The sequence below is a fragment of the Aquarana catesbeiana genome, linkage group LG08, assembly GCF_042186555.1.
Source record: "Aquarana catesbeiana isolate 2022-GZ linkage group LG08, ASM4218655v1, whole genome shotgun sequence".
NCBI classification, from domain to species: Eukaryota; Metazoa; Chordata; class Amphibia; order Anura; family Ranidae; genus Aquarana; species Aquarana catesbeiana.
Genome location: NC_133331.1, coordinates 139,892,063 through 139,918,617, shown reverse-complemented (window position 1 = coordinate 139,918,617; position 26,555 = coordinate 139,892,063). Strand labels below are relative to the sequence as shown.

Below are 26,555 nucleotides of genomic sequence, written 5' to 3'. Positions count from 1 at the left end.
TAAACTTTATTACAATGTTACGGAACCACAAGAATAACTACAGCAAATACATACATAATGATCGATCCCAGGATACATCTATCTATAGCAAGTAATCCATTCCATTTAAGCTACCAAATATACTGTATAATGGAATATTCTCTACTTTTATCATAAATGCTTCTTTCTAGATTTCAAATGGTAATAAAGTTGTGTGTCCGTTTCAGATCATATACTTAACAGAACAATGCTTAAACGTGTTATAAACCTTCCTACCTGCACCTTTTTTTCATCTTCATAAGATGTGCATTGTCGTTTAATGGTGTAATTTACTGGTCTGTACACTCAGTCTATAGTAGAGTAAATCTGCACATTCCTCTGTTAGCATTTTCTGCTTGCATGTTAACCTGAAACATGCTGCCTGGCCCTGCACAATTTATTGCAAGAACTGACACTTCCTGTGAAGAAACTACATTTTCTACAATCCCTCTCCGAGTCTCGTGCTGTTCAGGTGGGAGCTACATAGTATTTTGATCTGACACAGACACAAGCAGGCAGTCAATAACAAGAGAACTCACCATGCAGTCTTTCATTACATGACCTCTCCCACATTTGTAATGCAACACAGACGAAATGGTGAGACATGGGTTGCGACTCAGAACTGGAAGTTGTCTTGTCCCTTTTAACGTACAGGGACAAGCTAGGTAAATGAATACATGGACATAGGAGAATCGACCAGCCATGACACTACTGCGGCCACAATATATGAGCCCAAGGTAAGGTGTACAATGTCTTTAACTTGCTTTGTATTATTGATCTGTAATCTCTGTGGTTTATTTAGGGGGTCTTGATTAACTGGACAAAGGAATTTAAAGTGAAAGGGATGCAGGGAATGGATGTGGTGAAGACATTACGCAAAACACTGAAGAAAAAGAAGGTACAGTGATCATCCAGCATGGTTCTTGATATAATTATTGCTAGGATATGTCATTATACATTATAAGCAATGCAGGCTGAAAATGAGGCTCTTCTTCATTTTCTGAAGTGGTATTAACCAAATTCATGCACAGTCACATACTTTTGGCTATTTTATTATGTCACTGTTTAGAATTATGTACCAAATTTTCTGAATACCCCTTACTGTCATGATCTCTAAGGGGCCAAGTCCAACCCCTTGAAAAACAACCCCACATCATAACCCCCCCTCCACCAAATGATTTGGACCAGTGCACAAAGCAAGGTCAAATAAGGTCAAAGCAAATAAGTTCATTTCTGTCTTATCGGACCACAGGACATTGTTTCAAGTAATTCATGTCCTTAGTCTGCTTGTCTTCAGCAAACTGTTTGCCGGCTTTCTTGTGCATCATCTTTAAAAAGAGGCTTCCTTCTGGGATGACAGCCATGTAGACCAATTTGATGTAGTGTGCGGCGTATGGTCTGAGCACTGACAGGCTGACCCCCCACCCCTTCAACCTGTGCAGCAATGCTGGCAGCACTCGTATGTCTAGTTAGTTCCCAAAGACAAGCTCTGGATATGACGCTGAGCACGTGCACTCAACTTCTTTGGTTGACCATGGCGAGGCCTGTTCTAAGTGGAACCTGTCCTGTTAAACTGATGTATAGTCTTGGTCACCTGGCTGCAGCTCAGTTTCAGGGTCTTGGGAATCTTCTTATAGTCTAAGCCATCTTTATGTAGAGCAACAATTCTTTTTTTCTGATCCTCAGAGTTTTTTGCCATGAAGTACCATGTTGAACTTTTAGTGACCAGTATGAAAGAGAGCGATAACACCAAATTTACCACACCTGCTCCCAATTCGCACCTGAGACCTTGTAACACTAATGAGTCACATGACATTGGGGAGGGAAAATAGCTAATTTGGGCCCAATGTGGACATTTTCACTTAGGGGTGTACTCACTTTTGTTGCCAGTGATTTAGACATTAATGGCTGTGTGTTGAGTTACACTGTTATACAAGCTGTACAATCAATACTTTACATTGTAGCAAAGTGTAATTTCTTCAGTGTTGTCGCACGTAAAATAAGTATTGAACAGGTCACCATTTTTCTAGGTAAATATATTTCTAAAGGTACTATTGACATGAAATTTTCACATGTATTTCATACATAATGCAACCCATGCAATTCATACACACAAAGAAACCAAATAAGTTCAGAAATTAAGTTAAGTCTAATAAAATAGAATGACACGGGGAAAGAATTGAGCACGCTAACTGAAATGTATTTAATACTTCTTACAAAATCCTTTGTTAGTAATTAAAACTCCAAGATGCCTCCTGTATAGAGAAACTAGTCGCATGCATTGCTCAGGTGTGATTTTGGCCCATTCTTCCACACAGTCTTCAAATCTTGAAGGTTCCTAGGGCCTCTTCTATGAACTCTGATCTTTAGTTCTTTCCATAGATTTTCTATTGGATTCAAGTCAGGTGATTGGCTGGGACTTTCTAGCAGCTTTATTTTCTTTCTTTGAAACCATGGCATCCATTGAGTTCAATTTTGGTCTCATCTGACCAGACTATATTCTCCCAGGATTTCACAGGCTTGTCTAAATGTTGTGCAGCAAACTTTAAACGAGCTTCAACATGCTTTTTCTTCAGCAGTGGAGTCTTGCATGGTGAGTGTGCATACAGGCTATGGCGTTTGAGTGCATTAATTGTTGTTTTCTTTGAAACAATTGTACCTGCTAATTCCAGGTCTTTCTGTAGCTCCCCACAAGTGGTCGTTTTGGACTCTTCTGATAATTCTTTTCACTCCTCTGTCAGAAGTTTTGAGAGGAGCACCTAGTCTTGGCCAGTTTATGGTGAAATTATGTTCTTTCCACTTCCAGATTATGGCCCTAACAGTGTTCATTGGTACATTCAGAAGTTTTTATAAATCCTTCTGTTACCAATGCCATCAGTATGTTTTGCAACAATAAGGTTGTGAAGGTCTTGAGAGAGCTCTTTGCTTTTACCCATCATGCTTCTTGTGCGACACCTTGGTAACGAGATGCCTTTTTATAGGTGGTCAGTTGAGACTGAACCAGCTGATATTAACCGCTTGACGACCAGTGCACACCAATTTACGTCGGAAGAATGGCACTGGTAGGCAAAAGGGCGTACAGGTACGTTCCCTTTAAGAAGCGGTGTCGCGGACCGTGGGTTCCGCGGACTCTTTGTCCGCCAGGTGCCCGCAATCATAGAGAGGAAGAACGGGGAGATGCTTTTGTAAACAAAGCATTTCCCCTTTCTGCCTAGTGACAGGACTGAGATCACTGCCCTCTGTCATCGAGAGCAGTTTTCACTGTCCTATGTGTTGAAGCCCAGCCCCCTCACAGTTAGAATCACTCCCTAGGACACACTTAACCCCTTCACCGCCCCCCTAGTGGTTAATACCTTCACTACCAGTGTCATTTACACAGTAATAAATGCATTTTTATAGCACTGATCGCTGTATAAATGACAATGGTGCCAAAATAGTGTCAAAAATGTCCAATCTGTCTGGCATAATGTCGCAGTCCCGTTAAAAACTGCAGATCGCTGCCATTACTAATAAAACATTTTTTTAAACTAAAAATGCCATAAAACTATCCAATATTTTGTACACACTATAAATTTTGCGCAAACCAATCAATATACGCTTATTGCTATTTTTTTTTTTTTTTTTTTTACCAAAAATATGTAGAAGAATACATATCGGCCTAAACTGAGGAAAAAAAAAATGTTTTTATATATTTTTGGGGGATATTTATTATTAGACATGTGCATTCGTTTTCGTCCGAATGCATTTTCGTCCAAATTTCAGGTATTTTCGTTATCGTTTTAACAAACGATAACGAAAGTGCAGAGTCCGAAAAACGAAAGATCCGACATAGACAAATGCTTTATTTTCGTTTTTGTTGCTACAACAGTTCGATATAGATAGGAGATTCGACATGATGATGACAATAACAGTCTGTGTCCATCAAACCTGTGGTCGAATGTGCCTAAGCTTAGCTCTATTAGTCCAAGATTATTCTACATAGAGAGAAAAGATTCGACATAGAGAGAAAAGATTCGACGTAGGGGAGGAAAGATTCGACGTAGGGGAGAAAAGATTCGACGTAGGGGAGAAAAGATAAATAAAAATGATGATGAATGTTATTGGCTGATTGTAACCAAAGAGGAGGAGCCGTAAAATAGCTAGAACTAAGTACACCTGTACTTTGGCTTATGGTGTCTGTTGAAAGTTCTAAGAAGATTCGACGGAGCAAGTAAACTATACGGCGTTGTACAGTTTGGCTGCTCCGTCGAATCTTCTTTGCACATTCGACAGACACCATAAGCCTTCAATGACAGATTCAACCTTAATTTGGATTTTCGGACAAATGCAATTTTTAACGAAAAGCGAGATAAATAAAAACGAATTTCGGGAGTAACTAAATACATTTATTTTTCGGACGAAAACGAAATTCCGAAACGAAATATTTCAGTGTGCACATGTCTATTTATTATAGCAAAAAAAGTAAAAAATATTGTGTTTTTTTTTCAAAATTGTCGCTATTTTATTGTTTATAGCGCAAAAAATAAAAACCGCAGAGGCGATCAAATACCACCAAAAGAAAGCTCTATTTGTGGGGAAAAAAAGGACGTCAATTTTGTTTGGCTACAATGTCGCACGACCGCGCAATTGGCAGTTAAAGCGACGCAGTGCCGAATCACAAAAAGTGCTCTGGTCAGGAAGGGGCTAAAATCCTCCGGGGCTGTTAATTTGTTAAAGTGGTTAATTTGCACTGACAAGGGGCAGGATTGCTTTCTAATTCCTGATAGACTGATAGCTGGTGTCTTGGCTTTCCATGCCTTTTTGCACCTCCCTTTCTTCATGTGTTCAATACTTTTACCCTGTGTCATTCCATTTTATTACACGTAACTTAATTACTGAACCTATTAGTTTTGGTTTCTTTATATGTATGGATTGCATGGGTTGTTACCAACATGTGGGGAAAATTTCATGTCAATAGCACCTTTAGAAATATATTTACCTAGATCAACTTGGGTACATTCAGCCTGCTCATACATGGTTGGAAACTTGGCTGATCCCTGCTGAACCAGCCGAGATTCAAACTATGGCCAGTCTATGGCCAGCTTTACACAGCCTCCACAGTCCTGCTAGCCCGGAATCAGAAATCAAATCCTTTTTGCACATGTTTAGAGCTTAATTACTCTGTGACGTGAAAGACAGAAGGGAGGAATTTTTTTTTTTTCTGGCCAGCATAGTCGAACAATTGGACATATCAGGATATTTGTTCAGGCTGAGTGCAAATCACCTCTAATATTTTAAGCTCCAGCAATTCCAAGATGAAAACAATTTCATATTCCAGAATAATGACCTATCCATAAGTGTTGGTTGTCCCAAAACCAAAATTCACAGACAGAGCCATATGTGCTTCTGATTTTAACATGTATTCTACATTTTTTTGTTCTAGATTCCAAATGTGGAAGTCATGGCCATAGTCAATGACACAGTGGGAACAATGATGACATGTGGATTTGATGACCAGCTGTGCGAAGTTGGAGTCATTGTAGGTAATTAACATTGATGTTCAAATTGTGACAAGGCTACAGTTATTTAATGTAATTATGATACCCATACATAGGTCAATTGGACAGGCTAGTTCAATTATAATACATCCATGTAGATGGTGAGGTAGTTTTCTCAGCCTGATCAAAATCCAATTTAATATTGAATAGGTAGGACAGGAGACTGCATGTTCTAATATAATTAGTATGACTACAAGGGATGCACCGAAATTTCGGCCGCCGAAACATATCGGCCGAAAATGACCTTTTCGGCACTTTGCCGAAAGAGAAAAAAGGCTGATAATGGAGCCGAAAATGGGACGGGGCCTGGGCGGGGATGGTGCTCTGCCCCCGCCCCTGGTGCCGCCTGTTACGGTGGTGTCGTATAGCGCAGAAGAGAGGAGAGCCTCCGCCTGGTTGATTAAAGCGCCGGGAACATCACAGCTTTCATTTCAATAGCTGTGTTCCCCGCCACGCGCTGTCACATACAGCCCCTCCCCCTTGTCCGGGCACTTTGATAAACAGATCACCTGTCCAATCCTGGGACGGGTGATCTGTCTATCAAAATTCCATGGACAAGGGGGAGGGGCTGTATGTGACGGCGCGCAGCGGGGAACACACAGGTATTGAAATGAAAGCTGTGATGTTCCCGGCACTCTAATCAACCTGGCGGCAGCTCTCCTTTCTCTTCCCCTGCACAGGCAGGCTGCACTGGGGACACACAGGTAGGTTGCACTGGGGACACGCAGGCAAGGCTGCACTGGGGACACGCAGGCAAGGCTGCACTGGGGACACGCAGGCAAGGCTGCACTGGGGACACGCAGGCAAGGCTGCACTGGGGACACGCAGGCAAGGCTGCACTGGGGAGACGCAGGCAAGGCTGCACTGGGGAGACGCAGGCAGGGCTGCACTGGGGAGACACAGGCAGGGCTGCACTGGGGAGACACAGGCAGGGCTGCACTGGGGAGACACAGGCAGGGCTGCACTGGGGAGACACAGGCAGGGCTGCACTGGGGAGACACAGGCAGGGCTGCACTGGGGACACACAGGAATTGACAGGAATTAAGATGAAGTCCATCCAATGGGTCCTAAATGGGGGGGGGCAGGCTAGGATGGGCCATAGGATTCACCGCAAGATCAATGTTATCGGTGGCGGGAGAGGGCCCCCCCCCGTGCCGGAGCCGACGGCAGCGGCGGAGGCGATCGGGACCTGCCCGTGGCTGTGTATGGATACGAGTGAGGGGAAGATGGCCCCTACCCGTCTCCATACTATAGCAGGGCGGAAGCAACGTCCAAAACGTCAGCTCCGCCCATACGTCTTAAAGGGCCTTTTTTTTGTTGTCATTTTTTCAAATGACCAAAATGACCAAATTTTTTTTTTTTTTTTTAATATTGTATTTATGTCCAAATATGATATCTGAGGACTTTTTGACCCCAGATCTCATATTTAAGAGGTCCTGTCATGCTTTTTTCTATTACAAGGGATGTTTACATTCCTTGTAATAGGAATAAAAGTGACCCATTTTTTTTTTTTAAACAGTGTAAAAATTTATAAAATCAAGTAAAATAAATAAGAAAAAAAAACTTTTTTTTTTAAAGTGCCCCGTCCCGACGAGCTCGCACGCAGAAGCGAACGCATATATGAGTAGTGCCCGCATATGAAAACGGTGGTCAAACCATACATGTGAGGTATCGCCGCAATCATTAGAGTGAAAGCAATAATTCTAGCCCTAGACCTCCTTTGTAACTCAAAACATGCAATCTGTAGAATTTTTTAAACGTCGCCTATGGAGATTTTTAAGGGTAAAAGTTTGATGCCATTTCACGAGCAGGAGCAATTTTGAAGCGTGACATCTGTTGGGTATCAATTTACTCAGAGTAACGTTATCTTTCACAATATAAAAAAAAAAAAATTGGGCTAACTTTACTGTTGTCTTATTTTTTAATTCAAAAAAGTGATTTTTTTTCCAAAAAAAGTGTGCTTGTAAGACCGCTGCACAAATACGGTGTGACAAAAAGTATTGCAATGACTGCCATGTTATTCTCTAGTGTGTTAGAAAAAAAAGTGTATAATGTTTGGGGGTTCTAAGTAATTTTCTAGCAAAAAAACTTGTTTTTAACTTGTAAACACCGAGTCTGAAAAAGAGGCCTGGTCTTTAAGTGGTTAACCATAAACTTTTAACTATTAACCCAAACACTGACCTTAACTTAATTCCTATGTAATGTATTTACCTTATCAGGTGCTGGAGCTGTCCAGGCTAAAGGCACCTGATCCTTTATCAAGATATTACTACAATGCGTAGATCTCCGCACTGAAATCTGGTGATTCACAGTATGAGAATGTGTTTGCTTTTAGCACTTCTCAGATCTCATATAACATATCATTTTTGGAATAGAGGTTGGTGTCTTTGTGAAATTTCTCCTTTATTGCTCTGCAGGGACTGGTACCAATGCTTGCTACATGGAAAACCTGAGTAGCATTGACCTTGTTGAAGGTGATGAAGGGAGGATGTGCATTAACACTGAATGGGGAGCATTTGGAGACGATGGATCACTGGAAGATATTAGAACCGAGTTTGATAAAGAAATAGATTTAGGATCTGTTGACCCTGGAAAACAGCTGTAAGTAGGCCATAATTATTTCCATTCAACACAGTTACATCAAAATTGGTATACTGCACTAGACCAACCAGTTTTCTGTTAATCCTGCTTTCCCTTGTCTGGTTTTGCAGTATTCAAAAGACATATGTACTCAATTTTTGTAACATTTAATTACGCACATAGCCACATATAGTAGGTTTTCAAAATTCATAGCACCTATCATCATGTGCATATGTTTACATTGTACCATTATTTTGAATAGAGCTTAAAGTGAACCTGTCACAGATCTGGACAATTCAATCATAGAAAAAATGGACTGATTGTTTTAACATGCCATTTGCTTATACTGTGAAAAGGTGTTCTTTATATATGTAGCTTTACTGAGATCCCAAGGCCCCCTAACTATGCCGATGGCTACTGGCATGTTCAAGCAGTCTGCTAATGTTGGCGTCTGTGAACTCCCATTGGAAGGCTCTTTCTGAGTGGTGGCAAAGAATAGACAAAGGCAACTAAATCTCTCAGAAACAGGCATCAAAACACTGTAAATTCTGGTGGCTAAAAGGACTCTTGCAACAAGTGCATGTACAAGTCCGTGCTCTAAGGGTCAGACGAGGGGTTATGCCACATACAATAGGGATCCCTTCACAAGCAAGTTTTTTTTCAATCCTCTCGACAGCATAGTAAATTGAAACTCTGTCTATGGTCTTTGTCCATCAGGGGCAAGTGATTGAAATGCAGATCAGTCCTCCTCTTCACAGGGGTCAGCAGCGCATCTCTCAGCACAGGAGTACAGCAGCTCTCATTCTGCTGCTCAGTCCACCACTCTGCAGCTCTGTGCACACAACACTCCACCCCGCTCAGCATGTCATAGTATAATCCTCTGTGCAGCACAGCTCACAACAAAGTTTCTTCTCCCAGCACCCACCACCACAGCTTCATGCCCTCCTCTCTCATCTCAGCACTGACTTCGTTAGCCCATAAGTGGGGTTAAAAAGACTAAAGTCTAGAGTCAGGCTCCCAAAAAAGATGTCTGTCATATCTTCTGTACTGGGGATATTTCTCTCTGTCCTCTAGCACCCATGGGTGGGGCCAAAGTCCAGTCAGCAAGATCCTGACAACCCAATTCCTCTCCACCCCTCTCCTGGCACCTGTCCTTCAAGACCGGGCAGGGCAGGAGATTCACCATGCAAATTGTAATAATACAGAGGGTGAATTAAAGGTGCCACCAGTCAGGCTATATATGCTTAGTCCTCATTGCCCAGATTTGTGACAGATCAACCTTATTTTGTTTTTTCTTGACACTGTTATTTATTTACGTGGCAGTAGGAACAAAGTATTGAAAAATCAATCTCCTAGGTAGCTGGTAGATGTTACTGTTCATTGTCCAATGACTCTGAATCAGCCCGGGTTCACACCTATGCGAATTAGATGCGGCTTACACCGCATCTAATTTGCAGGACATTTTAAAATACATTCATATGAATGCATCTGGTTCACATATGTGCGTTGCATTCGCACTGCGCATTGCACAAAAAACGTGTGCGTTTTTTGGGCATTGCGGTGTGAACTACAAGCCTATTATCTCCTATGGGAATGCATCTGATTCGCAGATGCATTGCGTTCTGAACAAGGAATTTCTACTTCTCCTCACTACACCTCCCCCTCTCCCCCCCTCCTCCCTCCCCCTCTCCCTGCTCTCTAATCCTGAGCAAAAACGCAATGAATCCTTTGAACAGGAGATTTTTATCTCACCAGTGAAACCTGAGCTTCAATTCGCACCGCACAAGTGTGAAACAGGGCTCAGACAAATTTAGATATATGGAATGTTTATTAGATACAGGCACCCATTCCAAATTTTTCAGTGCACATGCGAAAAAACTCTAGCAACAGCATTAAAAACATACAGCCAAAAACATTGCTCTGTCTTATGCCCCATACACACGACGGGAAATGTTCTATGGGAACTTGTTGATGGACCGTGTGTAGGCTCCATCGGACATTTTATATCGGAATTTCCGACAAACAAAATTTGAGATCTGGATCTCAACTTTTCCGACAACAAAATCCGTTGTCGTAAATTCCGATCCTGTGTACACAATTCTGACGCACAAAATTCCACGCATGCTTGGAATCAAGCAGAAGAGCCGCACTGGCTATTGGACTTCATTTTTCTCGGCTCGTCGTACGCGTTGTACGTCACCGCGTTCTTGACGTTCAGAATTTCCAACAAGATTTGTGTGACCGTGTGCATACAAGACAAGTTTGAGCCAACATCCGTCGGAAAAATCCATGGATTTTGTTGTCGGAATGTCCGATCGTGTTTACGGGGCATTACGGATACAAATATAATATGGTAGACACAGATCACCATATGAACACCTTTGTACATATGACCTTGTATGTGTATCTGAGAATAGATGTATTTCTCATACTAATGAAACCACAAAACAAAACAGAGGGCGCACCAACCTAGTGCATTATCCTAAAACCATAACTTTATTAATATAAAAGGTAGTAATATACTCGCAAAATGACAATTGTCATTTTGCAAGTATAAAAGCTTGCCACACGTTATGATGTACTGTGGACTGGATGGTGCTGTTCTTAGTGATGAGCTTTAATATAACTGTCATTTTGTGAGTATAATACTTACCACCTTTTATATTAATAAAGTTACGTCTTTAGGATAATGCACTAGGTTGGTGCGCCCTCTGTTTTGTTTTGTGGTTTCAGTGGTTCCAGACTCCCCAGTCTTATGAGGGCAGCAAGGCGAGACTTATCCATGAAAGCCAGGATGGAATTATAGTGTTTTGATATCTCTGGGCCCACTCCCAAGCGCAGGCGATTTTGTGTTTGTAACATTTCTCATACTAATGCTTACTTGCTAATTACATAGTTTTATGAATACTGCACTTGCTTATGCGTAAAAAAGTCAAATTTTTAGTAAATGACTTTATGCTGATGTAAGGGTTTTGTACATCCATGTGCCATACAGATCTAGCTCCCTGCCAGATCACTGTCTGTCTTTATTATGTTTTGAGGGATGTATTCTATTGTCTGTTGAATGGCAGATTTGAGAAGATGATCAGTGGTCTGTACATGGGAGAACTTGTCCGACTTATTCTGCTGGAGATGGCAAAGAAAGGTCTTCTATTTGGTGGAAAGATCTCAACGGCTCTTCGTACCAAGGGCGCGATAGAAACCAGCCATGTGGCATCCATGGAGACGTAAGCACGTTTATTAACAACTTCTTTTTTCAGTGGTAATGTTAAGCAGTGTCTAAGGAGATTACCAATAGTTTACATCAAAAAACGTTATTAAAATTGATTAGATGAGCTCTACTTTTTACAGTCTCAAGTGCACATAGACATAAGACAGTCTGGTGAAGTGATTATGACACTTTGCACTCACTATGTAATCTGTACGTACTTGGCCAACCAATCGGGTAAAAGGGAAACACACAAGTTTTTCAGGTACTTGCATTTATCAGTGGTTGGGTTTTCTGAAGATCAACCTACACCTATGTACCCCTAATGGGAAATATATGCCTTTATTGTGTGTTTAGCAAGTACTGTACATTTATAATGAAAATTAATGTAAGTCTTATCATTTCTATTATCAGGAATAAATAGGAAAGGTCATAGTGATCTAAGATTACTAAGGATATCTAGAGAAGAAGAAAAAACACACTCCTCTTTGTGATGCTTCATTGTTGTTCCCTCCAAATATGGTATATGAATAACTTTTCACTATTACAGATACAATGAGGGGCTGTATAACACCAAGCAAGTATTGCTTGACCTCGGACTGGAGCCATCAGAAGATGATTGCATTGCTGTGCAGCATGTTGCCACCATTGTGACATTTAGATCGGCCAATCTGTGTGCAGCTGCTCTGGCTGCAATACTTACCCGGCTTCGGCAAAACAAGAAGTTAGACCGGATGAGGACCACTGTTGGAATGGATGGTACAGTCTATAAAACTCACCCTCAGTGAGTAATACATTGTATATTCAATATTAAATGATACATATGTTTTCCTTCCTACTGAGGTTGTTCTAAAACCTTTAATCTTGATGTGACTAAGGCTCCGTTCACACAGGTGGCCAGGAGGGGGGGAAGATGGTGGTAAAAACAGGTGGTTGATCCATTTTTACTGACCGCAGCATGGTGCTCATCTGGTACATACACATTGGCAATTTTAACGATTCATGAGTTTGACAGGCAGCACTGCCAGTGTATCTCTAACATGTAAGTGAACAGTGGCCATGCCGCAGCCACAAGCTTAATGCTTTGTTCGCAGTTGTGGTGCTTTCCCACAATGCAAAATTGCTTTCCAGCAAAAATAAAAAAAATTTAAAAAATAAAGGCATCATGAGGCGACAATATTGGGTGATAAACACTATTGGTAGTGTGAAAGGAGAATAAACGTGATTACCGTAATTAAATGAGCGAATGTTCTAAACATCGTCCTACTCGTGCTTTCTCCGGAGGTAGGATCAGTTTGCCGTGTAGCACCATTCAGCCAATCACATCTTTCCACCCAGAGAGGCTAGCTTTGGGGATATCAACTATTTTCCTTCACTATTCCTTGACTATTCTTCACTATTCTTCCTGTGCAAAAAGCTTTTATATTGGCCAAATCATGCATGATTAAGCAGCTGAATAGTTAATATATGTGTGCAGCTTTAGTTTTACCATATACACTATGTGCAGTCATCTCAACAAGAGCAAAATGTTATAAGACATCAAGTTATCTCCTGTTATATTTCCAGAGTGCTGGGATCAGCTGCCACTTTCTTCTCCCTGACATAGACAATGACAGGAATCATGCCTGGTGACAATCCTGATATATATATTTTTTTTCTCAATGTAAAAAAAGAACCATTACCACCTGGGCTCTTTTAGATCACATTATCAAACATTAAAGTCTGTCTTTTTCACACCATTGCTCATCAACCCTACACACCTTGATAATCACTTGAACTTCACAAGACATATTTAAATGAGATGCATTTTTTTTACTACAGACTGCATATTTACTACAAATGTTTAGTGACAAAACCAACAATGCAGGAGAAAAAAAATGTGTAAAAGGAGTATACCAATAGAATGGGATATGATCCCTGCTATCAAGAGATTTGTGCCTGTCATGTCGTGCACATCCCATTCTGCCTGCTTTAAATCTTAGGAGGCTTACTTAAAAGAAATTTTTTACTGAAATGTTGTGAAAAGGGCTTTGAGCCGATGAATAGACTGTTGTGGTACATTTATATGAGCAATGACAACCAACTCCTTGTAGGTTGCTGGAGCTAAATTAGGGTTCCCCAATTACAGGTTACTCTGTTGCTCACACTCCTTGTATAAGTTGTATTTAATAACTGCATTGATTATTATGTACCTGCTCCCTAGTTGTCAAGGTCTAAGTAATGTACCAAGGTGCTTAACTGGTGTATGTCCAGTCACATGCTACCAGATAATCCTAGGTGATTACTTTCAAAATGTAGCATTTGGGGTTATACAAAAAAATTATGCTACCCATGTAACCTACTCGGTGGTTTGTTTTTTCAGATATGCTAAACGGCTCCACAAGGTGGTCAGGAGACTGGTCCCCAATTGTGATGTACGCTTCCTGCTTTCAGAATGTGGCAGCGGGAGAGGGGCAGCTATGGTTACAGCAGTGGCTTGTAGACTTATGACCCAACGCAAGGAGATTGATGAAGTACTAGACATGTTCCGTGTCAGTGATGAGAAACTTGCAGATATTAAGCAGAGAATGTTGACTGAACTAAAATGTGGACTTCAGAAAGAAACTCATGACAAAGCTACAGTGAAAATGTTACCAACATATGTTTATGGAACACCTGATGGGACAGGTACGTACGTATTCTACTACTGTCCATGATGTATGAAATTCCACATAGGTGTATTTCTCTGGGTTTTTCTTTTTCTAATTTCCAGTCCCCCATAATTCCCAAAAGATCAGCATTTCCCTCTGCTGTTTCAAGGACAAAAAAAAAAAAAAAAAAAGCTAACCCCCAGGCAAACAGCTAAATATACAGTCGAAAAAAAACAACAACCCTTATATCCCTTTTAGACAGCACGTATGGGTTGGTGACCTGATTTATTTTTACTGCAGTTATACAATACAGCTATGTCACCACCCCACTCACCCTCCACAGCTTGTGATTGGGCAAAAAACGTCTCTTGCTCATTCTGTTGCTCTCCTTATGTTAACATGTTCCTTGTCAGCTGATGCACATGTAGCATACCTGATTGACTCTTAGTACTGTCTTCTATTGGTTCTAATGCGTCGGGCAGCCTTTATCAACCTTTTTTTTTTTTTTTTTTTAATTTTTTTTAATTTAAGTATTCTTCATTCATTTCTCAGATACAAAACATACAGTTAAACCTTACAGCTTTCATAGTTTCCCCCGGTTACTACATTCAACTTTTCCTGTATGTCCCCTGTGGGGCTCTGCCCACACAGCCATGTCATTGCGACTACTCTAGGTAGTTCATCTAGCTTCCTGTCATTGATTAACTGCCTGCCCGTATTGGAGGTATGGGCAGACAGCTATACAGACAGTCTGCAGGACCATGGCATTAAGCCCACAATATGCTTTACAGGCCCCTAAAAAAATAATAAATGCATACATTTTTAATGTTAAAAAGATGTATTTATTATTATTTTTTTTTTTTTTGTAAAGGTGAACTTACCCTTTAAGCCACCAAAGTTAGAGAGATCCTGAAAACATTTACTGTTGTGGGTATGATTAAATATTCGAGTTGAGAAACCTTGCTATAAGGTAAAGTAATTAGCATGTTTAACCCTTTCATGACTAAGCCTATTTTTGAAATTTGGTGTTTACAAGTTAAAATCCGTATTTTTTGCTAGAAAATTACTTAGAGTTCCCAAACATTATATATATTTTTTTAGCAGAGAATCTAGAGAATAAAATGGCGATTGTTGCAATATTTTTTATCACACGGTATTTGTGCAGCGGTGTTTTAAACGCAAATTTTTGGAAAAGGGACACTTTCATGAATTTTAAAAAATCCAAACAGTAAAGTTACCCCAATTTTTTTGTATAATGTGAAAGATGATGTTACGCCAAGTAAATAGATACCAAACATGTCACCCTTTATAATTGCACGCACTCGTGGAATGGCGACAAACTACGGTACCTATGAATTTCCATAAGCGACGCTTTAAAAATTTTTTACGGTTACCAGGTTTGAGTTACAGAGGAGGTTTAGGGCTAGAATTATTGCTCTCGCTCTGACGATCGCGGCGATACCTCACATGTGTGATTTGAACACCGTTTACTTATGCGGGCGCGATTTCCGTATGCGTTTTCTTTGCTGCGCGAGCTCGCGGGGACAGGGGCACTTTAAAAAAATTTTTTTTTTTATTTATTTTATTTTTTTTTTACTTTATAAATTGTGTTTTAAAAAAAATTTTTTTTTTTTACTTTTATTGCTGTCACAAGGAATGTAAACATCCCTTGTGACAGTAATAGTTGGTGACAGGTACTCTTTATGGAGGGTTCGGGGGTCTAAAAGACCCCCGATCCCTCCTCTGCACCTCAAAGTATTCAGATCACCGAAAACGGCGATTCTGAATACTGTGTATTTTTTTAAATTCGCCGCCATTGGCAGCCGAGTAAACGGGAAGTGACGTCATGACGTCGCTTCCGCATTTACAATGAGAAGGCTGGAACGAAGCCACCCACAGCTTCGTTCCAGCCCGCCCCCAGCCGCCGAAGGCACACGATCAGACACCGGGCCTCCCGATCGCACGGGAGGCCCGGTAACAGCGGCGGGAGGCGGCGGGAGGGGGGGTGTCCCCTCCCGCTCCTCCGGTATAACAACTGAGCGGCTTTTAGCCGCATCGGTTGTTATACTCGGGTAGCCGATCGCCCGCTGTAAACAACGGTACCGGGATGATGCCTGCAGCTGCGGGCATCATCCCGGTATAACCCCGGAAAGCCGAGTACTCATATCTGCGTACAGTCGGCGGGAAGGGGATAAGTTTATTCATGATGTTCTGAATATCTTCTACTCTGAATGATCAATCCACGTTAAAAACTACTGTATAATTAAAAACTCCATTGAGGGAGCTTGTTGAGGTGACATCACTTCTTATAAGTTTAATATTACAATTCTGTTCAAATTCTCATTTTTTGTTCTCAATATTTTAGGGTAGCATCCAAAATATTGGTGTTCCATTTTTCTGGGACCTAAAGATTCAATTTTGCACAATTTTGGGAGTCCAAAATGTAAGAAATGCTCAAACCAGCCTGCAGAACATCAATATAATAAACAGATTTAATTAATTTAGCACTGCTGAATCTGATTACAATAACATTATTGTACAAGTCAGTAATGGGTACAAAATATATTACAGAGAAAGGAAATTTTCTGGCTTTGGATCTTGGAGGAACAAACTTCCGAGTATTGCTAGTGAAGATCCGCAGTGGAAGAAGGCGCTATGTGAAAATGTATAATAAGATCTTTGCCATTCCTCTAGAGATAATGCAAGGAACTGGAGAAGAGGTAATTGTAAAAACTGCCTGCATGTTACAACCAGTCTTATTGTGAAGCTACAAGATAAGTGACACATCGAGGTTGATTTACTAAAGGCAAATAGGCTGTTCACTTTGCATGGTATTTTTCCCTTAGCATAGTTTGAGGTGAGGCTCTGTTGACTTTCATCATCCAGTCATGTGGTTGGGCATTCTTTGCAAATTTAATTTTTACCACATTCGCCTTTGTAGCTGACAGCGGACTACAGTTATCTGGCACTGCAGACCTACCCTCTCCTTTCTTGGACTGTCTCTGTGTTCCTCTAGTGCTGGGCTTGGATTACATGCATCATCTTCCTGAGCCAAGCAGAGGGCATTGTGAGAACTTGTTGTGAGTGTGGAATGGAATCTCAATAATACATATGGGGAATTTAACCATCTCAATACAGTGCATTTTAACCCCCTTCCTGCCCAAGCCATTTTTCAGCTTTCAGCGCTGTCACACTTTGAATGACAATTGCGCGGTCATACAACACTGTACCCAAATGACATTTTTATTATTTTTTACCCACAAATAGAGCATTATTTTGGTGGTATTTGATCACATCTGCAGTTTTTATTTTTTGCGCTATAAACAAAAGAAGAGGGACAAGTTTGAAAAAAAACACAATATTTTTTAATTTTTGTTATAATAAATATCCATTTTTTTTTTTTTTAAACAAATGTTTTCCTCAGTTTAGGCCGATACTTATTCTTCTACATATTTATGGTAAAAAAATCGCAATAAGCGCATATTGATTGGTTTGTGCAAAAGTTATAGCGTCTACAAAATAGGGGATAGATTTATAGCATTTTTATTATTATTTTATTTATTTTTTTTTACTAGTCATGGCGGCGATCTGCGATTTTTTTTTATTTTTTTTATTGTGACTGCGATATTGTGGCAGACACATCGGACACTTTTGAAACATTTTTGGGACCATTCACATTTATACAGCGATCAGTGCTATAAAATTGCATCGATTACTGTATAAATGTGACTGGCAGGGAAGGGGTTACCACTAGGGGGTGATCGAGGGGTTAAATGTGTTCCTAGGGAATGTTTCTAACTGAAGGGGGAGGGGACTCACAAGGGGAGGAGACCGATCTGTGTTGCTCTGTACTGAGAACACAGATCGGTCTCCTCTCCTCTCTGACAGGATGTGGATCTGTGTGTTTACACACACAGATCCACGTCCTGCCGCGTTACCGGGCAATCGCGTGTGCCCGGCGGACATCGTGGCTGCCGGGCACGCGTATCGGGTGCCCAGTGACACGGCAGGCGCGCACGATTTCCTTCGACGGTGCGCCCCCTGGTGGGTAGGGAAGGCGAGGGCGTCATATGACGCCCTCTATATGACAGCCGGCGGGCGGCAAGTGGTTAAATTAAGATCTCAGTGTTGTTTTTTTTCAGTGCCTCCAACCTCACGGTAAAATTGTGAACTTTGTTCAGATAATCAGTAACATACCACAATAATTTCCTGAGTTCGTTAATCTATGAAGAATTCTTACCGATGTATAAATATCTCCCAATGAAATTAATAAGTAAATAATTTGATTTTATTAATTTACAAGTATAATTACTCAATTTCATACAGAACTGGGATTTCTGGTGATTAATATTTCATACACCCTATCAAAAACATCAACACGGCAATACAACTATTTTCCTAATATTTTACAAATAACTCAGGGGGAGCCCAAATGGCTATGTTAAAAAAAAATTTGTGGTAATCGTGCCTTACGTTCAAAAACACAGTATCCCTTGTCGCTCGGGGAAACAGTCCTCTGAATTTCTCCGGCCGGAAGGAATACAAAGTATGTCTCGTGGAGTCAACAGATAGATATTGTCAATTTGAAGGAAATATTAATTTAACAGAACTGCTAGATTGAATGGAACGATAAATACTTTCCCTGGGACCACAGTGGCCAAGTTTGTTGTAATACAAGTCTATACCTAAATTCACCCAGGCACGGCTTCAACACACACAGCCTATACAATTATTGTGGGAAAATGATTAGTTATAAAACTACCCTGCACACTGTACATGATAAGGTTTAAAACATAAACTGTAAAATACAATCCCTACAATTTTGAGAGGAAAAGCTTAATTAATATCAGTATGGTCTGTATCTTACCACAGTTTAAAAGGGGAAGATATCCGACAAATTACAAGTATTTCGATTAGTTCCAGTAGCAAAGTCCAGCGAGATGCGGAGTGGTCATCTGTCAGCAGGCTCCTTGTTCGTCTAGGTAGTGTATCCGGCGTGTGGGTCTGTGGTCCTCTTCCCCTTTTTAATCATATGTGTTTCTCTTTTTATTGGGTGCAGTCCAATTGTTGAATTGGTGCCTTCCCACCTAATGTTTACCATCTCATGATTGGGCTGTCCTCATTCTCACCCGCCCACCTGTGATCATGGTAAAGGTGTAATCAGAATATGATGTCTAGTGTTATTATGAAATGTGTTTTAATCATGTTTTTCTGTTCCCATATTGTGTACCTTGCTGGCTATAAGAAGTCTCTACCTAACCAAATATATGGAGATTGACAGATTTACAGAATTAAACAACATCACCTTTTAACCATAACAGACTGGTGCCAAATCCTTGTCGAATACACGGATGACTACAATACACATTGATTCATACAAAATGCGTTGCAACATTGTAATTTAACATATTATATATTTATGTATATATATCTATCTATATATATCTATCTACGATCTATCTACGATTGCCTCCATCCCGCAGGGTGGCAAGAATCCCCCTCCCCTGAGCCTCCTAGTTTGGAGCAGGAATGGGTTGAGGATGGGCAAGAGCTAAAAGCTCAGGATTCTGTGGAGGGCCTGGCGGATGAGTCTACTTCTGAGCAATCTGGACAAGAAGATATCCAGTTGGTGCCTGCCTCTGTCACAGAGGCTTTTGATTCAGACTCTTACTGAGATGGTTCGTTCTGCCTTTAACTTGCAAAGGTTACTGAGCCCCCCTGGTCCTCTTTGGGGTCCCTGAGGCCTCTTCAGGCTGCGCAGGCTTTCCCCTTACACTCATTGTTGGAATAGGCAGTGTATGCTGATTGGGAACATCCTGACAGAATTTTTGTTCCTCCTAAGAGGTTTTCCCTTTTATATCCCATGAATGAAAAGTTCATTAAGAAGTGGAGCATGCAAGCCGTAGATTCAGCAGTCTCTTCCTTAAAAAAGAACTTAACTTGTCCAGTAGATAATGCACAGGGCTTGTTGACAAGAAACTGGAGTCATGATTAAAGGCTTCCTTTTCTTTGGCCAGTTCAGCTATTCAGCCAGCTGTTGCAGCAATTGGTATCTGCCAGTCCGTAAAGGATCAGGTCAGACGGCCTGACAGGAGAATGATCTTGCTGAAAATAAGACAGATATTCCTCGAACACTGTGTTTTGCTGTTGATGCCTTAAAGGATTCAATACAGTAGGGTTCTCGTTTGTCCCTCTTGTCTGTACATATGCGCAGACTTTTGTGGCTTAAGAACTGGTCAGCCGAGCTTCCTTGTAAGAAGTTATTGGCAAGTTTCCTCTTTCATGGAGAACGTTTGGTGATGATTTGGACAAATATATCCAAATGATTTCCGGAGGAAAGAGCTCTCTACTTCCTGTAAAGAGAAGCACCAGGCGTCCCCCATTTAAAACCTCAGGGACTACTTCCTCAGGTGCCTCAGCGCCAAGGCAGTTCTGCCACCAATAGGGCGCTAGAGCCAGGGGCAAGCCGCAAGGCCAGGGCCAGAAAAACCTGTGGGTCCAAAGCTATTCTAAACCCGGCACCAAGCCCTCCTTTTGAGGGGACGCCCCCACTCTATCGGGTGGGGGGAAAGCTGCTGCACTTTGCGGACATTTGGACAACAGTGGTTCAGGACAAGTGGGTCACCTCAACTATATCCCGCGGTTACAAGCTGAAGTTAAGGGGGGTTCCCCCCCAGAGATTTCTAAGATCCAGTGTTCCCTCGGATCCTCCAAAAAGAAACCTACTGTTTCAGGCACTACATCATTTAGTGCATCAAGGAGTGATTGTACAGGTTCCTGTATCCGAAAGGGATGCAAGGTTTTATTCGAACCTGTTTACGGTTCAAAAACCAAACAGGGACACAAGGCCCATTTTGGATCTAAGATCCCTGAACCAGTATCTATTAATCCAGTCCTTTCGAATGGAGTCTGTCCGCTTAGTTGTAGCCTCGCTCCAGATGGGAGACTTTCTAGCCTCTATTGATATAAAGGATGCATATTTACACGTACCTATCTTTCAGCCTCATCAGAGGTTCCTGCAATTTGCAGTAGAGGAACGTCATTTTCAGTTTGTGGCTCTACCCTTTGGGCTTGCCACAGCTCCCCAGGTATTCACAAAGGTCCTAGCACCAGTTCTGGGTCTTTTAAGGTCCCAAGGGATCTTGGTGCTTGGGTATCTGGACGACCTCCTGCTCAGAGATCACTCACTACAGGCTTTAGAACAGGGCATAACCCGCACAGTGTGGTATTTGGAAAGCATAGGTTGGGTCATAAATACCAAAAAGTCAGCCTTGAGACCAGCTAAAAGTCTGAAGTATTTAGGTCTGATCCTAGATGCGGTCCAAGCAAGGGTATTTTTGCCACCTGTAAGGATCTGTGCCCTGAAGGATCAGGTGCGTCAGATAAGGGGTACCAGACAACCCTCCAATTGGCTCTGTATGAGTATTCCAGGAAGGATGTCCTCCTTCGAGGCAGTGCCCTATGCCCAGTTCCATTCCAGGCCTATACAACAAGACATCTTGTTGGTTTGGAACAAGAGAAGACAAGCCCTGGATTATCCAATGTTCTTATCTCCTCAGGCGCGCTTAAGCCTAAGCTGGTGGTTGCAGGATCAGAACCTGCGAAAGGGAAGATCTTTCCTCCCAGTAACATGGAGAGTACTGACCACAGATGCCATTCTCTCAGGCTGGGGAGTGACCCCAGAGGGGCTCACAGCTCAGGGGAGATGGTCAGGGACAGAACAGAACCTGCCCATCAACATCCTGGAGTTACGGGCAGTACGTCTGGCCCTATGGTCCTGGACAGTGGAGTGTCAGGACTGCCCTATCAAGGTTCAGTCCGACGATGCCACTGCAGTGGCCTATATAAACCACCAAGGCAGTACCAGGAGTTGTTCAGCTCTGAAGGAGGTGAATCACATACTAGCCTGGGCAGAGGGACATGTACCGATTCTATCGGCAGTCCATATCCTAGGAGTAGAGAACTGGAAGGCAGATTATCTCAGCCGCCAGCAGATCTGCCCGGGGGAATGGTCCCTACACCCAGGGGTGTTCCAGGAAATTTGCCAGCGTTGGGGATGGCCAGAGATCGACCAATTGGCATCCAGGTTCAACAACAAGATACAGCAGTTTGTGTCCCGAACAACGGATCATCTGGCAATCAGAGCAGATGCTCTGGTAGTCCCATGGAGCCCAGTACTCCCTGGTTTATGCTTCCCCCCCGGTCCCTCTCCTTCCACATTTGTTGTGCAGGATTCGGAGAGAGGGGGTTCCAGTCATTCTGGTGGCACCAGCCTGGCCTAGAAGGCCCTGGTTCCCAATGATTGTGAGATTGGCAATAAACGGGCCTTGGACGCTTCCACGCCGCCCTGATCTACTATCTCAAGGGCCTATATTCCACCCCAATTTACAGTCTCTAAATTTGACGGCATGGCTATTAAAGCCAGGGTGTTGAAGGGCCGTGGCATCTCGGGACCAGTGGTGTCTAGCCTAGTGAGTGCTAGAAAAGCTGTCACTAGGAAAATCTATCATAATGTCTGGAAGACTTATATTGCTTGGTGTGAAGCCAGAAATTGGCATCCTTGGAAATACAGTATTGGGAGAATTTTCTCTTTTCTACAGTCAGCTGTGGAAATCAAATTGGCTTTGAGTACAATCAGAGCTCAGATTTCGGCCCTGTCAGTATTCTTCCAAAGACCTTTAGCCTCCCATTCACTGGTCCGAACCTTTTATGCAGGGGGCAACTCGTTTGCTTCCCCCCATTAGGTCACCTATGTGTCCTTGGGACTTGAACTTGGTGCTGTCTGTGTTACAGAAACAACTATTTGAGCCTATCAAGGAAATTCCATTAGATGCTGTCATGCAGGCTAACCTTCCTGATGGCCATCACCTCGGCTAGAAGGGTGTCGGAGTTGGCCCTTTTATGCAGGGAACCATACTTGATCATTCACCATGACAGGGTCGTGTTACGACCTGTTCCATCCTTTTTTGCCAAAAGTGGTGTCAGCCTTTCATTTGAATCAGGACATTATTTTGCTGCCTTTTTTCTCTCAGCCTCGTTCAAGGGAAGAGAGACGACTGCATTCCTTGGACGTTGTCCGGGCAGTCAAGGTTTATTTGTCTAGATCTGCGGCGATACGAGGATCAGACTCCTTTTTTGTTTTACCAAAAGGACCCAAGAAGAGGCAGACAGCTTCCAAAGCTTTTATTGCCAATTGGGTCCGTCAATTGGTTATTCAGGCCTATGGTCTGAAACATAAAGCTTCTCCCTTTATGCTGAGAGCTCATTCTACCAGGGGTCTAGGAACCTCCTGGGCTTTTCGCCATCAGGTATCCGTGGCTCAGATTTTTAAGGCTGCCACCTGGTCTTCAGTGCATACGTTCACAACATTTTATCAAGTGGATGTTCGAGCAGCCAAAGATTTGGCTTTCGGCTGCCGTGTACTGCGTGTTGCCGTATAAGGTCTGATGGCTATTGTTTGACAGAGTGTCTCCCTCCCCTCAAGGCTATATCTCTGGGACATCCCAGTTGGTAATGAATATTAGCCTAACTCTGTTTTCCATGATGTATGAATATAGGATTTATTCGTCATACTTACTTGTAAAATACTTTTCTTTGAGTACATTAGGGACACAGAGATGCCTCCCCTCTTTTTCGAGGATCCAGTGCTTGCTACAAAACTGATGTACTTCCTGTATGGGAGGGTTTATATAGGAGATCACTTCCTGTCTAAGACTTTGTCTACCAGTGTCCATTCACCTAGACACGGCGTATAACCCAGTAGGTAATGAATATTAACCTAACTCTCTGTGTCATGATGTATGCAAAGAAAAGGATTTTACAGGTAAGTATGCTGAAAAAATCCTTTTTTAATTGCCTTAGGGGTCCTTTTCAACGGAGTCTTGAATGTTTATCCAGGACTTTAGCTGATTAATACCCTGTTACAAGACTCTTCTCTTGAATAAGTAAAACCAGAGAGAGCTAATTAATCTGCATTGTGTCAGTGTGTTATTTAAAGGTATACACAACATGTCTGAACCTAGAGTGTCAGGAGGGCAGGAAAGTTCACAGGGTCAAGGTGGCGCATGAACATGCAATTCTAAGCAACCCCCAAAGGGGCAGTGCTACACTAAGCTAGGGGGGAAATACCCTTGCAAAGTGAAGAGCCTGTTTACCTTTAGCAAATCAACCCCATTGTCTACCTTGATGAATCCATTTTAAGCTTGTAACAACTAGCAATGAGTAGCTGGATGCTTTGGTGGCAGGATGTTAATAACAATGGCTTGTATATATTTAGTAGTAATCCATTTTTATTATTTATTTTCTAGCTATTTGATCATATTGTGGAATGCATTGCAGAATTCTTAGATTATATGGGAATTAAAGGTGCTCCATTGCCATTGGGATTTACTTTTTCCTTTCCATGTAAACAAGATCGGATTGACAAGGTGAGTCTCACTGTAAAAAACATAATTTTTCATTTTTCGATTTTAGAGTGGGGAAGGGCTACTAGTGCACAAGATTTCTCTTCCACTTCTACTCCTGGTGTCTGATTCTACCTGGAATCGAAAGCAAGGGTAAATGTTATCAACAGGAAAAAGGCAAATAAATCAAAAACACTTTTTTTTAAGTAGGGATGGGAGGATTTTATCGCTGTCTTTGCTCCTGTGGAGAGGTTTCTCGTAACTTTCTGTCCTAGCAACTGGTGCCACCTGGGACATGAAATGGGGAAAATCTCCCTAATGAGCACACTAGAATAGAAATACAAACTTTCCTCACTATAGAAATGGCATATCTAAGAAAGTATGATGACTGTTTTCTGCATATATAAAGAATAATTATGACATTAAAGAGTATGTAAACACTTCACAATTAACTTCGCTTTGATTCCTTTTAGTGAGTTAAATATTTTATATCTGTTGGAAAAGTGAAAAAAAAACTATTGATCTTGCTAGATCTCTGCAACATTTTAAACCTAATCTATCTAACCCTGTAAAGCAAAAATCCCTATACTTGCCTATTCTGGAGCCGATCTGCTCCCAGCATCAGCTGTCAGCGGTGGCTTCAGTGTGTAGGCGTGTGCAGGAGAGGCAGCCGACAACAGAAGCCCCATAGTAAGTCTATGGGGGACGTCACTTCTCATCCATTTCACAGCTGTTGTCAATCCTCTCTTGCACACAGCTTCTGCCACTGGAAACTGGATCAGCTGCAGAATAGGTAAGTACAGCGATTTTTGCTTTACAGGGTTAGATAGATTAGCTTTAGAATGTGGCAGAGAGCAGGTTTAGAGTTAGTTCATTTTTGCCTGGACTTACACTTTAACTTTCAGAACCACACCTCTCCATGTTATGGAAAAGAGCAAAGAGGTGGGGTTCTGTTGTTCTGTACAGTGAGTATTGTCATCCTAGGTTAGCAAGTGTGTTACTAGCAGATTCACCAGGGGAAAATAAAGTGAAAAAAACTTTCACAGTCACCACATCTAAGGCCTGCCTGGCAAGTCTCAGTGTATTTATTTTTTGTTGTTGGGTTTAAATATGCTCTAAATATGTAAGACTGCATTTTTTTATATTCTTCCTCTCAGAATTTTACAAATCTCAGTACACTAAGCTATAACAATCGCTATTTGCTGTTTTTGAGCCACGAGAGCTGAAAATAATTTTGAAGCGCTACCCACATAGGAGCCGCTGAATAGAGTGGGTCCTCTGTTCTTTCTCTCAACCTTTTCAAGAACCTCAGCCCCTCTGACACACCAGGTTGAGTCTACAAACATACAATAATCACCAAAAGTAATACTTTAATACCCAATAGTAGTTATACATCAAAGAAAACACCAAACCAGGTTGGTAACTAGGCAAACATAAGATAGATTAACAATGGATAATAACACAATTTAGCATACACAGTGAATAACAATATGGTCTAGGCATAAAATAACATTTGCCATCCAGATCAGCATAAACAGTAGCAAGGCCACCACAAGTGTAGCAGTGAGTAGTAGTAAAGCTTAATCTACCGAGTGCTGGAACTATACTGCTAGAGCGCATTTATGTTGGTGATGCTAGTCCTAGACCAACTGGGTATGCACAGTCCAAAAAAAAAAAAGGAAGATGGTAGCAAAGGGGACTTGCAGAATAATTATCAAGGGAGGGGCAGTCTTTTGAAATGTTCTTCTGAAGGCTATCGTTGGTGCACTTAACGACAGTCCCAGTTAACTTGCAAGCAGTATAGGTACAATAAAGGTATGGTAAAGTATCAGCATAGGTGCAAGGTAGATGTGATTCAGATGCTGTAAAGTTTTGGTTTAATACAGTTTAGGGTTGGTATAGGTCCAGTCTAGGTTTGAAATAGAGTATGGAGTGCAGTATGGGTTTGGTAAGGATTGTGTACACTTGGTGTCCTGCTCTCAGTGGCTCTGTACCTGCTAGCAGTATCAACAATGGGCAAATAGCCCTCTAACCAGTCCCCAGGATGCTACAGTGACCTCTTGCTATAGAAGGGGGGCCCCTCGGTCTCTCCCTTAAACCCTCTGGCAATCAGCGGTGGAAAGCGGAGGGTGATATGTAGCCAGTAAAGATTCAGCAACAAAGAGTTCACTGAGCTGCC

The 26,555-nt window shown here is 41.8% G+C and overlaps 1 protein-coding gene across 3 annotated transcripts in view; it reads left to right on the top strand.

Moving 5' to 3' along the window:
- Positions 1-26,555, top strand: part of LOC141106072 (hexokinase HKDC1-like) — a 57,153-nt gene that overhangs the window by 15,683 nt on the left and 14,915 nt on the right. For 2 of the 3 annotated variants that reach the window (XM_073596464.1, XM_073596465.1), the window contains 8 exons: positions 821-916; positions 5,441-5,540; positions 7,973-8,156; positions 11,207-11,362; positions 11,894-12,127; positions 13,706-14,010; positions 16,545-16,693; positions 24,281-24,400. In XM_073596464.1, coding sequence (XP_073452565.1) covers positions 821-916; positions 5,441-5,540; positions 7,973-8,156; positions 11,207-11,362; positions 11,894-12,127; positions 13,706-14,010; positions 16,545-16,693; positions 24,281-24,400 — 1,344 coding nt within the window. Of the gene's footprint in view, positions 1-820; positions 917-5,440; positions 5,541-7,972; positions 8,157-11,206; positions 11,363-11,893; positions 12,128-13,705; positions 14,011-16,544; positions 16,694-24,280; positions 24,401-26,555 lie in introns of those variants that run through there. The other variant, XM_073596467.1, reaches the window with a different exon arrangement.